The following is a 20,828-nucleotide window of genomic DNA, read 5'->3' on the forward strand; positions in this document are numbered from 1 at the left end:
CATGTAAAAGAAAGTTTGATATTTAGAGTATTCCATTTTCTTCAGCACACTTACTTTCTTCATTCCCATATTTCGGTTCAGGCCTTTACTCTCCCCCTTTTTAGGTTTTGGTTGCCACAAATTGTCCCTGTAATGGTGGTCGCATAGCCTGCTTTAGTATTTCTTGTAGTGCAGGTAGTGTATTAGAAAATTCTCTCAGCTTCTGTATGTCTGGAAAGGTCTTTATTCCTCCTTCATATCTAAAGGATATCTTTGCTGGATATATTTTTCTTGGTTCATAATTTCTCTCTTTCAATAGTTTGAATATTTGGTTCCAGTCCCTCCTGGCTTGTAGAGTTTCTGCTGAAAAATCTGATGATAATCTAATGGGCTTTCCTTTGTAGGTTACCATCTTCTTTTCCCTGGCTGCCTTGAGGATTCTTTCTTTGTCGTTGATTTTAGACAACTTCAATACAATGTGCCCTGGAGAAGGCCTGTTGGGATTGAGGGAATTAGGTGTTCTATTTGCTTCTTGGATTCGAGTTTCCAGTTTTATCCACAAGTTTGGGAAGTTCTCATCAACAATTTGTTTGAATATATTCTCTGTTCCCTTGTCACTTTCTTCTCCTTCTGGTAAGCCCATTATTCTTATATTGCTCTTTCTGATGGAGTCAGAAAGTTTTTTCATTTCTTTGAAGTCTCAAATCTCTTTCTTCTTCCATCTGTGTAATTTCCAGGTTTCTATCTTCAATGTCACTGATTCTTTCCTCCATCTGGTCAAGTCTACTATCTAAGCTGGGTATTTCATTCTTAATTTCTTCTTTTGAGTTCTTAATCTCCAGAAATTCTATTTAGTTCTCTTTTAAAATTTCAATCTGTTCCGTAAAATGCTCATGTTGTTCTTTGATTGTGTTTTTGAGTTCATTAAACTGCCTTTCTGTTTTTTTCTTGCATCTCCTTGAGTTTTTTCAGAACTGCTATCTGGAATTGTCTGTCATTTAAGTCACATATTTCCATATCTTTAAGTTCCTTTTCTGGAGACTTTTCACTTTCTTTCTGAGCTGTCTTGTTGCCTTGGTTATTAATGGCAATTACTGATTTATTATTTCTCTTCCTAGACATCTACAGGAGTGGCTTCTGCAACAGGTTGATAGGAAGAGGTCTTTCTTTTGTTTTCCAGTACTTGTTGGTAGAATGTTTTATTTTCTCTCCGACTGCAGCCTTTTTTTTTTTCTCTCTCTCATACGGTAGTGCTATGTTTTCTCTGTACTATTCCAGCTTCTCACACAATGGGATGATTCCCTGGGAGATGGGCTTCTCCTCTGTTAATAGTTCGCCTGGGTCACAGGGCGCAGTGTCCCGGTTGGTATGCGGAGAGCTTTTGAAGTTCCGAAGGTCTTCCTGCAGCAGATTCAGAGCCGGTATGTGTCAGCAGTTCTGTTGACTCCTGCAGGGATCCACCCAGATAAGTGGGGCCAGGGGCGGAGTGAGTTATGAGAGGTGGCCCATAGCAATGGCGTCGACCACCACCACAGCTGGTCCTGCTTCCACAGCTCCCTCCCCTTTGCCGGAAGTAGTTGGGCTGCGAATCTGTGTCTGTGGTCCACAGTTCTCAGAAGAGCAAATATTCTGTTCTTTTGATTTGACACTGGTACTGTTTCGCTTCTAGCACCAGGCAGGTGGGGGTGGGGCGAGCTCTGGGAGGGTAAGGAGGAGGAGGTTAGTTTCCATGCCTAAGACTTCCGTTCTCTGCTCGGCAGTGAGGGCTTAAACCACCATTTTCAGCCTTCTTCCCTCAGTCTTTTCTCTGAGGTCTCTGCCATGAGCGTTGGGTTCAGCCGTGTTATATGCTGCCCCCTTAGCCCTGTGGGTCATAATCAGAGGTCTAACGGTCCGAATTCTTCCCTCTTCTGCAGCTGTGGTAGTTCTGGGATGCAGCGAGCTCGGAGCACTGAGCTAAGTCTGCATCCTGTGCCCGTGCTGCTCCGTCTCCACACTTCTCCCTTCCCTCCTCCCCGCTTGCGTGATTCGCCCACCTTTAGGTGAATTCAGTAGTGGGTCTCTTCATCTTGTCTGTCTGCTGTGCAGGGAGTCCTTTGTGGAGTTATTGTTGTTCGATTAGTTGTAAATTCCAGGGGAGCTTTACAGAGGCTCACCTCACGCCGCCATTTTGATGACTGGTGTTATCTTACATGCAATCAACAGGGCTATGTAAGGAAGTTTTATCAAGACTGACCACATCACATTGTGGGATCTACACAGTTTAGGGAAACCAATCTTGGTTTATTAAACTGGAAAACAGCTCTTTAAATATCATCAGAATATTGATGACTTCATGCAACAAATGATAATAGAGGCAGATATTGACCTAATTCTTCCCTCATTCCCTGCTGTATGTCTCAGACTACATCCTTCCATAAAAATGCTTTTTTAAAAATAATAAATAAATAAAAATTGAATAAAATTCAACTTTGAAAATATTCCAGTTACTCTTCCAATTTTATTTCCAACATTACCTCAATAGTGCAAATAGATTAAACTTAGCCTGAGAAAATTATTTGTTCATATAATTTAAAATTATACTTTCCTTGAAAATTACAGCTTTTCACTGAAATCTACTAGTTTATGAGTGGGTGAAATAAGACGATTTAATCACTGAAGCTAAATTGTTAGTCAAATGTTACATGGCAAGCTTGTAGTGAAGTTACCCAAGAAACAAATCACATGAAAATGTAAATGAGACATGATGGAGTCCTTATACATATCACTTGGAAAATACTGGGACACATTTAATTCACATTAAAAAAAAACCTAACAATTCTGGAAGAAATTGTTAGAGTTTTATACCTGTTTTGTAAAACTCAACTGTAAATGTTCAATTTATTAGAAACTTCTTAATTCTGTATTGCCTAGTATTAAAGAGCAAAAGAATCAAAATGTTTCTTAACCTGAGTATCATATCTTTCTGAATTTCTTCTCTGCATGGGCTGAAAATTGCTAACAAAAATATGAAATTTCATAGTGACACCTCCCTTTCCCTCAATGTAAGATTTTTGGAGAAAAAACAAAATCAAATCAAATCTATTTTACCTTAGATATCAGAATGTTAAAATTTGATTAAAATAATAAATTTTCTTATTATAGTTATTGATAGTTACTGAAACTCTTGAGTCTAAGGTACTATGATACCTAAAAGTAAGTCAAATAATCAAGAGCTGAAAGAATGTTGGGCAACAGTGCATAATTTAAAGCTCTAAATAGAGTTCAGCACTGAAAAACTGGATTTCTTTTTTCAGAACCTGCTATGAATCCTTCAGATTTTTTGTACCTAGTATATAAAATGAAGCATTGGGTAAAAATCCTTTCTACTTCACTCACATCCTCATCTGTAATCATTAAATTGGGGCAAGGAATGAATCTGATATAGTATAAAAATGAATAAACTAGATATGCCTTTAAAATATTCTATAGAGTTATATTCATATCTGTCTCACAAAATTTTACAGAGATTAAAGACTGTTTTACTTGGCACAATATGAAATACAAAGTCAGTAATTCTTAAACTAATTCAAATGTAGAGTGAACTAAAACTGAGTGTGATTATTCACTGACAGAAAATGTTGTTTGTTTGGCTTTTCTGAATCTTCACTGTAGTGGTCAATTATGCTGCCATAGCACCTTGTACTTCTGCTATCATAACATGCTTTACTATGATTATTTGCTGGTATTTGTTGTTTGCTCAATTCTAAGATATTTGCAGGTGGAAAATAATCTTGTTTGCTACAGTGTGCTCAGCAATTAGCACACCATTTAGCACATAATAGGTGCTCAATAAACATTTAATGACTATGCCTGAATAAGTGAAAATCTAAGTCCAATTCCTAGAAGGATTCTTAATTTGAGAATTTCTAAAGATGATAAAGTGGTTTGATTATTTTGGATGGCCACATATTTTCGAATGAGAAATATACAGATATAATATTCAATAATTTTAAAACAAAAAATGCAGCTAATAAGATAAATAAAAAAATCTTAATGTAAGTTTTTATTGTCTCCTCATTAAGGATCTTGCGTAAACTCTTAACTATATAGCCAAAAGAATATATCTGTTGTCGTCTAGATTGGATTCTTTCTTCTCTTGATTTTCCCTTTCTTCCTCTTCTTCCTTCTCCTGCTTGTTGTTCTTTTTCTGCTTCTCTTCCTCTGTGTTCTTTTCTTTCTCTTGTCTCTCTTTTTTTTGTTTTCCCCTTCTTGATTTTTCTTCTAGAGTCTAGGATATTAATTTTTATCCACACAAGGTAGTGCAGTTGCATGTATGGAAAGAGAGAGAAAAGAAAAAACAAGAAAAGAAAGGAAGAAAGAAAACATAGTACATGCATACATCAAGACTGTCCTGAGAATTTGTAAATAACTTTTTTCCATATAGAGAACCAGCTTTCCCTATGAACTGTTCCCTGAAGCTTCCAGAGAACAATAAATTACCAAGCAAATAAATAACTATCAGAGCATCAGATCAGTGGTCAGTGTGTCCTACACTTCGAATAATAGGGTATATAAGCAATCAAGAGGACCTCAAAGAGCACCTATTTCAATAATTCTTCATGTGTCTTATATCATAAGCCCATGGTGAATCTGATGAAAATGATGAAATTTCCTTTGGAAAATACGCACACAAACAAATTTTATAGTAATTTCAGTAAATCTAATTGAAACATATTTATGGACCTTCGACCAGCCCCAATGCTGAAATCTATCAATCTATCAATCTATCTATCATTTATCTATCTATCTATCTATCTATCTATCTATCTATCTATCTATCTATCTATCTGTCATCATCTTCCTACCAATTCATCCAATAATCTATTTAGAAAATTATACCTAGAGATGTTATTTGTATTGTTCACATACACAACTATGAGGTGGCAGTCAGTTCTGTCACCAGGGCCCTAGCTCCCTAGCTTCTTGATCATGTTTTTACTTCTCATCCTAGAAAGGAGATTATAGAGGGAGAAAGGATTTTCTTTCACATCCCTGACATTCTCATAGATTTCCTTTTTAAACAGTTACTTCCCTCTCTCCTGAAAATTACTCTACCTATGTGCCTATAAGAAATTGCTTCAGTTCATATGTCTGGTGAAGAAATCTTAGTACTGGATCAGTGCTATAGGATCCCTGTGGTTATTTCCTATGGCTCTTCCTACATCTTTGCTGACTGTCTTAGAGGAAACAGTTTCACCTGCTCCATTTCCAACCAGTAACCTCATCATGTTCTTAAGTAAGAAAATACCCTAAATAACCAAGTTGATAGCATTGTGCTACTAGTTAAGTTTAAACTAGTTGTGCTACTAGTTACGGTTAAATTTGCTCCAGAAAGGAAACATAGTACTTGTGTAAAAGCATTTTGTCAATGCTCAGAATGAACCTTCTACTTGTGGCACAGCTATCTGCCAGCTGTCCCTCTGACAATTCATGGTGCACAAACAGAAATTGACTTGGAAAAAAATTGTGGTCCTAAGAAAGAATGAACACAAATAAGGAGAATGAGAAATTATTATGACTCCTTTAGTTTAGGAAATGCATCATTTCTTGGGAAGAATATTTCTGGACAACTGGATATATCTACTGGGAGATGGAGCAGAAATGTAGATGTGGGTTTCTAGATTATCAGTTGGATATAGAAAAATCAGTACGGAAGAAATGCAATCTCACCCACAGTCATGAGCTATACCCTTCAGAGTTTTGCATGATGATGTCAAATATGCCAGTCATAAAGCTTTTCAATATGGGATTTTTGTTGTTGCTGTTTCATGAGTTTGGTCATTCCTTACTCACTGGCCATTCCAATGAGCCAGGACATTAATTATCTGATCTTTGTGATGACGGAGAAGCACAGATATTCTCTGTGAAGGCTCAGGGGAACCCTTCCTTATATCACTCTTTGGCATGGTATTATTGACCACTTGAGATTCTGTCATTTGATTTTCAGTTGTCATTACACTCAAAAAGGTTCTTTTGGTGGAAAGATCCTTGGCATTAAGAAGTTGTGTTATTTTAATTTTTCCCTAATAGCCTACCCTGCCATCTAGCATCCAAGCTGCTCATCAAATTGGAGATCAGGCTCAAGATGATCTCCACTTAAAGATGATAAGTGTTAGTCAACCAGTTACTACTGTACAACTCCAGGAGCATACATTCTTAGACTTCCTCAACCAGGTGAAACAGGTTACACAGATGTTATTAAGCCATTTATCTATAAGACCTATTGTGAAGAACCAGGGCAGAAAGTATCATGAAAGAAGATAATCCATAAACTATAGATATACTGAAAGTGCGACAAAAGAATTTCTAAAATTTCCCAAGAGTTAAAGAATTTGTACCTAAAATATTTTCCAAAGTCACTCAAAGAATAAAAATAAATGACTACTTGATTATTAAAAACAGATTCTCAGTACTACTGATGTTAGTCAATTCATTTCAATATAACCACTGTGTCTGCTGTGTTCCCAACATTTAGCTAGATCATAGATGGATCACAAAGTACAAAAAGTAAACTCTACATATAAGCATGCAAAACATATTTTATTACCTGTAGAAAAACTTAAGTAGAAATGTTTTAAAATATAGAGAATTTAACTATAAAAAAATAAAAACTGAAATTTTATAAGATTTTGTGATTTTGAAAATTTCTGTTACTACCATACAACCCCTGGAACATACATTCTTAGACTTCCTCAACCATGTGAAAAAGGTTACAATGTAAAAAATTGATATATTTTTCATCTTTTATGTTTACTTGATCCTACAGTTACACAGTGGAAAACAGAAACCTCTAAGATCATGAAAAGATCATCCAAAGAATGCTGTATTAGTTAGTTTCTGAAGTCTTCAATGTACTGCTGAACAGATAAACTATTTTAGCTACCATTACAGATATTTATCAGCAAGGATATCATTTAGTATTTTATATTTGAATGATAATGGAATATGTCTGTAACTTTGAAGATGGTTATAATGAAGTAATTAAGCTATTTATATTGAAATAATTTCTTATATGTAAAATACATATTTTGCTTAAAAGTAAAAGTTTTCCAAAAGAAACAATTAAGATTTGGAAAAAAATTTTTCTTTGAACATTGGCTCAAACAACTACAGAATCTACTCTTTGAGATTAAAAAAAGCACATACCATATATTATGTTTTGATCTTCTCAGTTCCATGGAAATGATCCATGAAGATGAATTAATTTTATAGTGAGTGTCCCTAGTTTTTGTTACTTCAGTTTTCTGGACAAATAGTTTCAATTAATTCTTATAATATTTTAGAGAAAGGCTACCTAATTTGGTTTCCTTTTCCTTAGGTCAGTGATGCATCATCCATTCTAATCCATGGGAGTCATTGTTTTTCCCTCAAGAGTAGTCTCTCTTCTGTGTTATCACCTGTTGACAGTGCTGACATGAGTGAAGATGTGATCCTTTATTAAATCTCCTTATGTTCTTTCTTCAGTGGAAAAATAGTACTCTGATTGCCTTAATAAGTGCAAAGCAAAATTTAAGGTCAGTCCTCAAACCTTAGGCTATTAGTAAGTATGAAATTAAGTTACTTCCTTAATAATGACTATTTAATTAAGTTTGTAAAGTTAATTAATTATTATCAAGTCTGCAATTGCAAGGAAATGTACATAATCCCTTCATATACTCTAATGATCTTTTCCTATTCCTTTCTTTTTTTTTGACACTAAAGAAATATGATCAATTTGGGAGTATCTTAACTTTCCCTTTGATGTCCTTGTGTAATATCCTCTTATTGTTGACTTTTCCTCATTAATGTTTTACACCATACACTTTTTGTCTTTGACTGTTAATAAATCAATCAACAATGCAGCAATAAAAACAAGTATGATGTCTGCCCACATGTGGTAACGTGTGCTGAGGGTGCTGAGAACCTATGAAATAAAATTCATATGTAGTGATTTCACTTCTATAGTACAAATTACTCTCGCCTGCCAACCCTCAGAATTAGCTGATAGTTTTTAAACCTTATTAAGAATATATATTTAAAAATCTTCATATGCTGCATTAATTTGAACTCAATACGTCAATATCTTTATTACAAATAAAGCATCTTGAGGCAATATGTTGCTGAAAAAAGAACCATATAGAGAGAAGAGCTTGGAAAATACCACTTTTGAAGTCTATTGAAAACAATTAGCAATATAGTGCTAATCCTTTGGATGGAAAAATGAGAGGAGAGAGAGAATAAAGTACCTAATATATATGAGGACTTTATTATGGACCAGACACCATTTTAATTCCTTTATACTTAGTATCTCATTTAAACTAGGTGCATGTATTATCCTCACTTTACAGAGGGATGAACTGAGGTGTAGAAAGGTTAAGAACATTCTCAAGTTCACACAGTTAGCTCGTGATAGCACCAGGAACTGAACCCAGTCATTTTATCCAGGAGTATGGTGTACTCCACTATGCCAGTCCATCATGATAAATACATCATCAGAGAGAAGAAAAATAAGTTATTTTACATATTCACTGAAAGCACAAGGAGGGGAGAAAACTAAAACAAAGAAATAGAACCTTTAAAACCAAGCAGAAGATACTTTAAGAGAATTAGCAGGAAATAGCAGGAAAGTTTCCTGTGGGCGACAGTTGAACCTCTTTTTTGAGCTTTCACAAAAAGATAGCTTCCACTGCAATCTTTGTTTAAATATTACTGTATCTCTTAATTTTTCCTCGAGTCCTATGATCCAATATGAAAAATGCTGATTTTTCTGTTTTAAGTAAGAGAAGAAATATGTACACACCACATGTTTCATTCCAGAACTCTCAAAGTTGGTTCTTGTACTTATTTTGGGTATGCTTCTTGTATAGCATAATTTTCTTCACTAAAGCCACAGAGTATTATTTTCTACCATATTATTATTAACAAATATAGAGAGCTGAGAATATTTTAATAAATTTTAACAAATAATAATTATGAAAATGTCAATTCATTAATGAGAAATATTTTAATATAACCATTAAAACCATTTCAAAAGCATATATGCACAATGTTAATCTCAAGTTAACACAAGTACTACTATATAGAAAATCAAAATAATGGTGGGTTATAATTATATACTAAAATCACATAACTTTTTAGCACCTTTTTTTTCAGATTTTTATAATTTTTTTACTTTTGGGAAATCAAATCTCCAAGGAACAAAGTTACTTTTGCTAAATTAAGTTATAATTTTCAATTTAATTAAAGTTATTTGGTAAGTTCTGTGAACCATTTATTCAGAAATTTTTATTCCTTCTCAAAATTATATTGTCACATATTTTTGTCCTATTATTGATGATTATACATACTGACAATCTGCCTCAGTTTTTTTCATTTGTGAAATGTCTTGGGAAACATGTTTCATATTAATGCTTAGCAGAATATGATAATGAAATTTTAATATTAGATTCATATTGTATTTGTAGTATTTTAAGTAAATGTATGAACAACAAAGATTTACTCTATAGCTTTTTTTTCTTTATCATCTCCTGGCTCTGAGCCTTTAAAAGTAACTCTTAAAATTGTAATATCCATCCTGAAACTTTACTGATCTTTACTGGGGGTTCATATATTCAGACTAAAATCTTTGTGGGTGAATGCCATTATCTAAAGTAATTATTTATAAATACTGGGAAATTCACATACACTAAGATGGACTATGATATTTCTCATCATGAGGAAGGAAAGAAGAGGTTTGTTTTTGATACTTTCTCTTTTTGCCTTTTTGGGGGTAAACAAATTCTTGCAATAAAATCTATTTTCTTTAGAGATAAAATGAATAGTATTAGAAAAGATAATACAGTCTTGCCATTTTACTTATAAGGAAAATAAGTCCCAATGAGCTAAGCAGCTTGCCCATGATTCACACCACTAAGGTGGCAAAAACAAGCACCCTGGCCTGTGTGGAGCCCAGGTCTTTCCCACACCACCACACCTCATGGTTCCCTCAAAGGGAAGAAACACAATTCTAGGAAAGAAGCAAGAAGTGCCATCAATGTACTCTAATGTTTGCTGTTGTGGTTTTTTTTAAAAACAAATTGGGGCCACACCTCAGTGCTGATCATTCCTCCCCAGCTGGAAGTGCGTGGCCTGAATCATCACCAGTTTCACGTTGTGTGCCCTCCACAGCTGGGAACTTCTCTGTGGAACCACCTATCACAACATTGATCATGTTCTTATCAGACTATATCCAGGCTGCAGATCTCAGTCACTAAACCTGTCAGACTCGTTTTCTTTCCTGTTGCCAATGACTGTCATTATTTTCCAGTCTCCCAGCCCTGACCTGGCTGATACAGATCAGATGGTGACTGAATAGAAGCTGCCCCAGTCCTGGGTCCATGATGTACGCGTAAGTACTCAGCTTTTCTCAGTCAGGGTTATCAAGGGGACAGAGGTTTACAACTCCTGGGAAAGACTGGACAGATGTTGGCTGGTGGAGAGTGTTTTAAAAATAAGTTTTCCATGTATGTTATTGTATTTTGAGTTAAAGTGTTATTTTGTTGTTGTTTTTAAATGTAAAAGTATTTTTAAACAAGAGGAGCCAAAGTCGCCCTTTCTTTCTAAATAATAGAAATATAAATGATAAGCAGTAATAAATTAGCTATATTATATTTAAACATTTAGGAAACCTATGCTTCAAAAGTGAAGTTTTTAATGTAGTTTATTTGGTGTTTTTAGTATGATCAATAGTTTGGTATAAGTTTTTATTTTATGTTGCTTATTGAAGTATATTCTGGGAAAACTTGAAATATAAATGTAAGAGGAGAATCTACTCCAATTTTTATTTCTTTAACTCTAAATAATAGAAAGTATGGTAGCAACAGGATTATTGTATATACGTATGAAGTGATAAAAATTAAAATGTTCATATGTAAAAATTATTTAATTTAAAAAATCTAGATTCTATGTGATATTTGTCATAATTGAACTCCAAAATAATTAATCAACTAATGAATTTAAGGTAAAGAAATTTAGATACATTTATATTTAGGTAATTTCAGGCTATTGTACAGACTCAGAAATGAACAGCTGACACTTGATCAGAGTGAATTCATTCAAACTCCTGCTCAGTCTAATCTTGCTTCTCAAAGAGGTTGTTGAACAATCTATGCACACCTTTCCCACATGTTCTGTATTGACTAAAGTTTCAAACTCATTCATGATTTTGTGATAACTATAATTGTACAGTCACTTGATTTTGGCTTCAATTAAATGTAATACATTAGGCCTATAGACTCTGACATTAAATGGTGAATGTTCTTGCCCTCTCTAATTTTTTCTCAAATAACACATGAGCCTGAGGAAGATTCCATTTCATGCATAATATTCCCTTCGTGGACCCTTTCATGATAGAATATTATCTGAACTTCTTATCAAATAAAAGAAAGTGTATTTCTTATTTACCAAGATAAGGACAGAGTAAGACAAAATATGCAGTGGAAAAAAACTTACTTTTATATTTGACAAACATTCATACAAATATGATATGCTAACAAATTTAGTTTCAAAAAAATTAGTGAAGAGCATGAAGTTCTTTCAGTCTCATTTTTTTCAGAATTCTGTAGTATGGCTTTTCTATCAGCTTGGTTCTCCTCTTCTCAATTTATGGCATCATCTCTATTCACTCATTTTTTTCACTCTGAAAGTATCATTACAGACACGAAATTTCTATATTGAAGGCTCATCAGCTTTAATCCAGAGTTTATAGTTTTGATGACTTTAAGTCTCCTTTCTAACTGGATTCCAGATCAGTGTTATTTTTAACACAGATATTATCAAAAAGTATGGACCCTGGCATAATTGAATTCACCAGTAAAGGTGTTTTGCCCAAGGAGTATAGTCTCAAAGAGAGGATGAGTTAGCTATGCAAAGCTTCTTAGCAGAACTTCCATCTTTCTCATTGTGGTGTATTGGAAAGAGTACTAGTACTAGCACTTAGATGTGTGTAGATCCAGCTTTGCACTCATTTGTCTGGACAAGTCACTTATCTCTCCAGACTTCACTTCTTGTATCTGTAAAATATGAGGAGAGTTTGAAACTAAAATAAATGGGGGAGGAGGAGAGGTTGTCACCATAATGGGACTTGAAATCATTTTTGTGAATAAGCATGAAGCTATTTTTGGTTTATCAGTTTATTATTTGTTTTATTTTTATTATATTTTTCCTTTGTTGTATTAGATAATCATGAAATAGTATCTGATGTTAATTTTCTTATATTTTTACTATATCATAAGTAGTAAGTATAAGCATTGTACTGTGGAACTGTTGTTTCAGATATATAATTGTGTGTGTGCCCCATGGTGTGATGTAGAACATTTTTATTGTGGGTCATGGTCAAAAATATTTATTAAAACACTACAGTAGTTAGCTTTAAAATCCTTCGGAGTACTTAAATTCTATGATTTCCAAAGAGTTAACAGCTAATTAATATGGAGGACATTAATTTTCTTAAGGCACTAGAGAACTATTTAAGTTACCCCAGAGTATACTTTGTGTTTTTTTGGTTTTTTTTTGTTTTTACTAGTCCCTCTATCTGGAGCTCTGTACAAGTGAAACAAAGATAAGAGATATGGTTACCAGAAAGTACATACCTCAGAGGTGAGAAGCAAATCAATAAGCCACACCCTAATGGCACACTATGATAAACGTAAAAAAAAAAGAAGCATAAACAGGTGCTATGGGAGTGCCCACTCAATCTCACAAAAGCTTCTTTGAATATATGATTGAGTTTAGTCTTAAAAAGCAACTAGGAATTAGCTGAAGGAGAAAGAAGGAGGTATTCTTGGATTCGAGAACATAGCCCTTGCAAAGGCCAAGAGGCTTGAGACATGCTCACAAATAGCTGTTGGAAGTTACCAGATGGAACTGAAGTGATCAATCTGACTAGGAAGGACCAGATTAACATCTCTGAACTATATTATGAGAGTTGAGTAGAAATTAAACAAGAAGAAGAAATGATGAAATTTGCAATTTAGAATCCTTAGAGAGGTCCAGAACAGTTTGGTGGTTCAATTGCCTTTTGGATACAGTTGGAGAACTAAATGAAGGGAGTGGCAGGGAGACCACATCTGTACATGTTTCTTTTGCCTACAATGAATATTTCTTCTTGCATTCGGTGGGACACTATAGTCTTCCTTCAAGATTCTAATCAAAGTTACTGTGAAAATTTTCTCCTACCCTCATATCTTACATCTTAATTATTCCTGAAGCACAGCTATCCTATTCAAACTTGAATACCACATTTTATATACTTCTGTTGGTACTTCTCTGTATGGTTAATTATTTCTTTTCAATTATGTCTCCTCAGTTAAGCAGAGAGCTCTCTGTATTTCCATTGCCAAATACATTGCCCGCCCCACTGTAGACTCTCAACATTTGTGTGTAGACTTATGATAAACTATGCCTAAAGCCAAAGCACACATGCTGAGAAAGAGGAAAACTTAGGAATAAATAAAAATTCAAGTTTACTTCTCATTATATATCTATTCAAGAAAGCCTATGAGATATCTGAGTTACAATAATTCAGAAGCTAATAAAAAGCTGAACAGTGGAGAGAATTAATTCCAAATAAACTTATATTGTGGTGCTGATGGGTATTTATTGTAGAAAGGATGAAAACATCAGATAAATGCATATTGACTAGATTTTAAAGTTTAATTTACTCATTAATTCTACAAATGCTTATTATTCCAGCTTTTAATGTACTAGTTGCAAATTATCCACAGATAATATATGTACACACATACATTACATATACACATGGGAAATGTCGTGGCTATATATTGCGTGTGTATACATGTACATATAACATGCACATGAACACATACACATTCAGACACATATAAATAAAACAAAAATATTCTCTACTTGTATGATGTTTGCAGTCTAAATGAGGAGACATGATAAACAACTAAACAAACAAATGGGTATGAATTATAAATGTGATAATTATGAGGCAAAGGATTTGTACTTTTTTCCAAAAATTTGTCTATTTTGTAATTGCTGGATTTGATGATAATGCTGGCAGTGATACCTGCCTACTTTTTAAAAAAATAGATTTTTAGTTTATATGATAACCCTATACAGTCTACGTTTGTTTATCTGCAAGATAAATGAAAGCTAAATTTATGAAATGTATTTTTAAAGTGTTATGTACAGAAAATGTTTCCTACTGTGCTTAAAGAAGTCTTGTGAAGATCTAAATAGGACCTCTTAAGACACGTATTCAATATGTGTGGGAAGACAAGATGGGAACAGGATTTGACCAAGAAGATAAGTCTTTTTTAAAGACTACAGTTATTTGCAGTAGTCTTTAAAAAAGCAATTGTGTCTTGACTGCTGCAGGGTCGGTATGTTAGGTAGTGGATGGATATTTAGGGACAAATAACAACAAAGATTTCATACTCTTAAATCATAACCACTACATGACTTCATCATTTATTATTAAGCATTTGAACTCTTAACATTTCAGTAACATTCATATTTAAAATCCAGATTTAAAAACCAATTCAAAGACAAATCAGAGATGTTCGCATTTTCTTTTTTTGACTCTGTACATTATATTTTCTCCCAATAGTGTATGTCAGTAAACTTTGACTCTTAATTGTTTCCCTATAGTTTCCAGTATTTAATATATATTGACTTGTCTTTAAATTATTTCACAAAGTTTTTAAGATTTTACAATTAATTGCTGATTACTGCTCAAAATTGGAAAACAAGCTATAACACTTTGAGGCATTCAACAATTCATACATTATTATCATTGGATAAAGAGAGCAGCCCATATCTTAGGTATTTTATGTAAAATAAAAAGGAATTAATTTAAAATGTAACTATAGAAAATACAGTACCATGATCTACTAGTGGGAGCCACATGAAATTGCCTCTTTTGTAGATTAAAAATGACTGAATACCAGAAATTTTACATGGTTCAAACTCATCAAATCTTTTTCAGGTCTTGTTTTATTTATCCTAGACTATAACATATGGAATGACTAATGCAACTTTAAAATTACATGATTTTAAAAGTGATGAAGGTAACATTTGAAAAATCCTTCAAACTATCTAAAAAATATTTTCTAATTGTGTGGCTTAGATACTAGAATGTCAAACCGTCTTGAACACACATCCCAACAGGTGAACTAAGATAGAGCATGTTGGCAAGAATTAACTTCTGAAAATAGAAAAAAAAAAAAAAAATCCAATGCAAAACAGAGTGTAGGGTGTGTCTAAACACTAATATAAGCAAAAAAGGGGGGTGGGGGAATCCAATCAATCCTTGGATCTATAAGGCGTCAGACAACTGCCTTAACTATTGTATCTACCCATCTTAGACCCATTGACAGATTCTTGTATGATCAGCCAAACAAATGTGAACAAGCAGAAGGACCTAACATGAATGAGGCCTTTAGTACAATATGGTACTGTCAAATCATAAGAGGAGCTCTACAGTAAGAATCTACAGTTTTCATCTTGATAAGTTTCTAACAATAGATTAAAAATCACATCAGTGTTCTTACTTGCATCGTTCATAATGAACTCATGATTTCGATCATGCTTGTAGACCTCAACAAGTTGTACACGTATGTTAAGGATTGGGTTTGACAATTAGCATGTACACCACCTCGAAACTAGATCAATGGTATCATCTTAGCTCTCATCTCTATGAAGTTCAGGAGGCATTTCCTGCCCCATTATGACCCTCCTACCAATCTTCCCTTCCCACTTATCATTTATTCTTCCATAATCAACTTTCTCCTTGGTGGTTACTAGTCTCATTTCCAATCGCAAACTTCAGTTGCTTTAGGTAGTACTACTGACCACTCTTTCTGCTACTGGTAAGGTAGAGGAAAGATCGACTAATTTTTTTTTTCATTGCTTATATATCATACTACTTTTAAGAACACATTAACTCATGGGGTATTATGATTGGGTACTTGGGATACTAACAGATAAAATGTTTGAGACCAGTAACTTCACCTTTTACATATTTAGTAAAATTAAAAAATATGTCCTCTTTAGAGGTAAACACAGACTTAGATCCTTTGCTTTTCATGATTCATCTTTTTTGGGGGGCAATTATTTTTTGCTTAGGACTGCTTCTGTGTTCTTTACCCTTTGGCTCAACAAGAGCAGCAAGAATTTAGTCAGTATTTGCTACTTTAGAATTGGGAAAACCATTCATTTCTCCTTGTTTCCATTTATTGAGCTGGTCAGCTGCCATCAACTTTTACTGACAACAGCTTTTAAAGAGTATGAACACTACTTATGACTAAATTGTGACACATAGAAAGAATGGCTTATTAGCCCAAAATATCTTTATTCACAAACTTACGGACTTTGAATCAATTTTTTAGTAGAGTTGTGTATATCTATTTGTATTGTGGGAATCCATTTTGCCTGACTCCCAGGACCCTTTATTAGTTGGAAATTTGGATGGCTTAGGTAGATTTGTAGTTTATTATCAAGGAACATAGTAAAGCTGAGTTCAGATTTAAGTGTTAACCTACATTTCCTCAAAACAAATTTTTTTAAGTGGATCAGAAACTCAAGGAACATATCTTTAAACTAATAAAGATAAAGGATGTTAATCTTCATGATTGTCTTTCTGGAAGTGATGCAATAAATTTTAATTAAGATGCACTTTCATTCAATAGTCTGTATTAGTTCTTCTAGTTGCCTAGGAGCGGATTATCTGCTTTAATTATGTTATCTATACATTAGAATAAATGAAATAAACACTATTTAGAATGGAATCTACCTATTAGAAGTGCATTTTCTTTTATTCATATGCTAATGTGGCATTTATAATGCTTAACTGCAAAGGAGAAAATACATGGAAACTAGATTCCAAATCCTTCAATATACTTAATGAAATATGACTACTATTATGAATATAGCTATGAGCTTTATTTCTGCAATTCCTTTTTAGAGTTTTATCTGTAGCCAGATGTAATACTATAAGTTGATTAATGGATTTTCATGCAAATATAGAAGTAAATTTCTGTTTATTCATGGAAATAAAAGTAGGATCTAACAGAATATGAAATAATAGAATTCTAGGTATTCTTGCAAAGATAAAATTAAATACTTACATTGCTTAAACTATATACACAGTTTGTAAGTTTTCTTTAAAAGCGTAGAAGTTAAAATTCAATTATTCTATGTGATTCCATAGCTACATAGTATGTCTTTTTGAACTTCTGGGAATTAGATGATTTTATTATAGTAATTAATTATCACTGAACCACTTAATGTATACTCAGACCTTCAAAAAGGGGAAAAAAAGGCTATTTGAAGAAATTATAAATCTAATGAAATAGCACATTTGGGTGGTAGTATATTTTAGTTCACTAGTCAATGATAAGTCATCTAACTCAGCATTGGAGGGGAAAATTTCAAGAATGAGAAGCTCTTAAATTTCTTTGTATGCAGCTTTCTAACCTACATGGCGCTTCAGAAATGTGACAAAGATTCTAGGACATGTTAATTTTGTTTATTTAATATGCAGATTATATTGGTTGTAAGTGAGAACATTGTTGATCTCTTCTATCTAGGACATTTATATCTTAATTATAGTTCCTCCCTCTTAACTGGATTGTGAAATACCACTGAAACACAAAGCTTTCTACCAGTACAGGAAGCTAAGAGAAGAACATCGCCTGCTTATTGAAAACTGTTTTAAATTTTAATTTAAAATTTATACACTTAACTATTTAGTTTGCCAGAAACTGCATAGTAATAGCACATTCTGTTTGGCATCTGTCATATATTTATAGAACTGATATTTATTGCAAGTTCAAATTTATGGGGATTAACAGCACTTTGTATAACTATTTGGTCTTCAAGTAGGCGACAAAATATTGAAGATTTTTTAGGGAAGGCATACAAAAAATCTTCAAAAAATATACAAAATATTGGTCAGGAGAGTATGTGCTTAACAGTTTATGGATTCTTTTTCAAGTACTAAGACTATTTTAAGTTTGCCTTTGCCCCCTAAAATATTATTCCAAACTCAAGTTGCAAGTAGCAAGATTGATTTCTCAAGGAGCATTTTATGCTGTGTTGGATGAGGATGGTTAAAATTATTCTAGTTGAAAGAAATGACTTGAGTTTTTCAGAGGCCATTGGGCTATCTCATTAAAAAAAAAAAAAAAAAAAAATGAAGAACTGACATAGGAGGTATGGACCCAGTCGGTAGGTGTGCTATACAGAAGGGAAGGTGAGATTTAATATGCACTTTCATGTAATTTAGCATTTTCCTTTTCAATTTATGCCATTATGTGAAAAGAGAATTCCAGGATCATTTGTGAGGAAAAAAATAAATGCCTCGATCATTACTTGATCTGAAGTCCAAATACCTAATGGAAAAGTCTTATTTTTCTCTTTACTGTTAGATTATATGTATTATTTTATTTGTCTACAGTTTCAGACGTATTATTTTATTTGTCTATGGTTTCAGAGGACAAAATAAAACTTCAGACCAGGAAATTTTGATTTGATTCTAGAAAGTTACTGTAGTTGTTGTTAGTTGCTGATTGTCAAATGTTGATTTATGTCCTTCTTGTCCTCAGGAAATCCTGGCAAGTTGTGAATCTGGGGTACACTGTGATTCATATTCATAGTTGCAATTTTCTGAGTCAACAAGATTTTCTAACTAACTGCTATGCAGGGGCCTTTTGGAAACAGAAAATATGCAAAAGATAAACTTCCGCCCTTCAGCCACATACAATCTTGGAGAAGTAACTTTACACACATTAGCAAAAAAAAAAGTAACATGCAAGCAAGGGCTGAACTGTGTAATGGACTATAAAGTACAGGTGTAAAGGATAGAAGAATGTTAATAATATGCCAGGATGTTTATATATAATCATCACAGTAGTATTTGTATAATTTGTAGATGTTGTGTCTATATGGTATTTCTGGTAATACTGAGTTTTTCCAACAATTTCAGTTACTAAATTTTAAAGATATTCAGAGTAATGTGATACAACTTTGTATACTTACATTATTGTTCTTTAATAAACTTTATATTCCATAATATTGGCTATTTATAAAGCTGATTTTTGCACACTCATACACAAAAATTTTTGTGGGATTTTTTGCATATTTTTTTTTGCAGTGACTTTATATTACATCCACACTAGTCTTATTTCAGTATATGAACTTAACAAACTTCTACTCACTTATCTACTTAGATAATCCTTCAGGTTTTGGTTTAAATATCCTCAGGGAAAACTTCCCTGATTCCTTACTCTATATAAGATTTCCATTATATGCATAGAAGACCACCTTGCATTTCTCTTAGCATTTCATGGTAATTACACACATATTCCTATAATATTTTTTAATGTTTGCATCTCTCCCTAGTTTATAAATTCTATGAGTAGTCTGGTTAAACATTTCACTCCCAACCGGTAAAAATTTTCAATGACTATTTTTTGAATGAATATATAAATGCTAGAATTATTTACCAAGCATAAAACTGAAGACCTGAATTCAAAAAATTGCTGGAAATCTTTTGTAATTAGCATATTGAGCATATGTAATGGATACTTCCAAATTGTAAACAAAGTTTCTCTCTTCAGTAGGTTATATTTTCTTTTTAAATATTTTTATGTGCATGTAATACAAAAACCATTGTGTGAAATATCAAAAATTGAGTTATAATAGAGCTTGAATTAAACCTTTCTTGAAGTTTCAAAAATAAAAGCTATTCCATACCCTTAGAGGCTGTGTAATTAATATTTAAATATGTGTATTAGTTTGGATGTTTTTATTAGAATTAATTAAAAACAGCCTCAAACTGGCTTAAACAATAAGAAAAATTATTATTTATTATAACAGTAAACCCAAAGGCCGGACTGGTCTCAGTGGTGTTTGATATAACAACTCAAATGTGTTATATGAGACCCAAGTTCTTTCTCTCTACTTTGCTGTTCTCAGTAAGTCAGCTTTGTCCTCAGGTTGGCTCTTTTCAAAGCTGCAAGAGGGCTGCGGCATTCCCATGGGTCACATGGACACATAATGTCAAGAGGAAAACAAAAGAAGCCATCTCTTTAACTTATTTTAAAAGAAAGGGAGTCTTTCCAGCAGTCCCCCAACTACCTTCCCCTCATATATCATTGCTAGAACTGAATTCATGCCCATTCTTGAACAACTATTGACCAGGGGAAATGGAACTATCAGGATTAACTGGCACTAATTACTTGGGGTCAAATATATGTAGGGATGTGAATTAATGGAATTTTTGCCCAGTATCAATGGTATTAGTAGTTCTTTTTATAATTGAATTGATGATTGAGAACTCTAAGAAGCAAAATGAGCCAGAAAGGTTTTTCAATGAAATGCCCAACTTCTCATTTAAGATAACATTAAATAATAATTGGATACTACTTGTATTCAGTGCTCAGATTTATATTTTGATGGAACATTTTTATTATTGCAAATACCTGTGCAAAATTTCAAGAAATCTCCTTTACCCACCACCATTTTAGGGAATGAATATGAATAGAGATTTAACTATGTTCAATCCGTGAACATGATCTGAACACTTATGCCTTTTCTCTTTAGAGTAACTTCCTCCCCTTTGATACTCAAGATAATTGAAAAATAAATATTCCTAACTACAAACTTCGATTCTCCATTTCAGAAAGTAATAGATTTCTTCTAGTCTCTAAAACAGACATTTCAAAGTAATACTAAGCATTGAAAAGTTCTCATGCCAGTGTACAAGAAGTACATTTTTATGATCTCTCTCTCTCTCTCTCTCAATCCTTGTTGCAATTTAA

At 33.2% G+C, this 20,828-nt stretch overlaps 1 protein-coding gene across 1 annotated transcript in view; it reads left to right on the forward strand.

Annotated features, from left to right (window-relative positions):
- The first annotated feature begins 10,304 nt into the window (after positions 1 to 10,304).
- Positions 10,305 to 20,828, forward strand: part of TMPRSS11F (transmembrane serine protease 11F) — a 73,959-nt gene continuing 63,435 nt past the window's right edge. The window contains exon 1 of the mRNA XM_074318186.1: positions 10,305 to 10,387. Within this exon, the coding sequence (XP_074174287.1) occupies positions 10,377 to 10,387 (11 nt within the window). The 5' untranslated portion in view covers positions 10,305 to 10,376. The remainder of the gene's footprint in view (positions 10,388 to 20,828) is intronic.

This window comes from Rhinolophus sinicus, linkage group LG02 (assembly GCF_036562045.2).
Source record: "Rhinolophus sinicus isolate RSC01 linkage group LG02, ASM3656204v1, whole genome shotgun sequence".
NCBI lineage: Eukaryota > Metazoa > Chordata > Mammalia > Chiroptera > Rhinolophidae > Rhinolophus > Rhinolophus sinicus.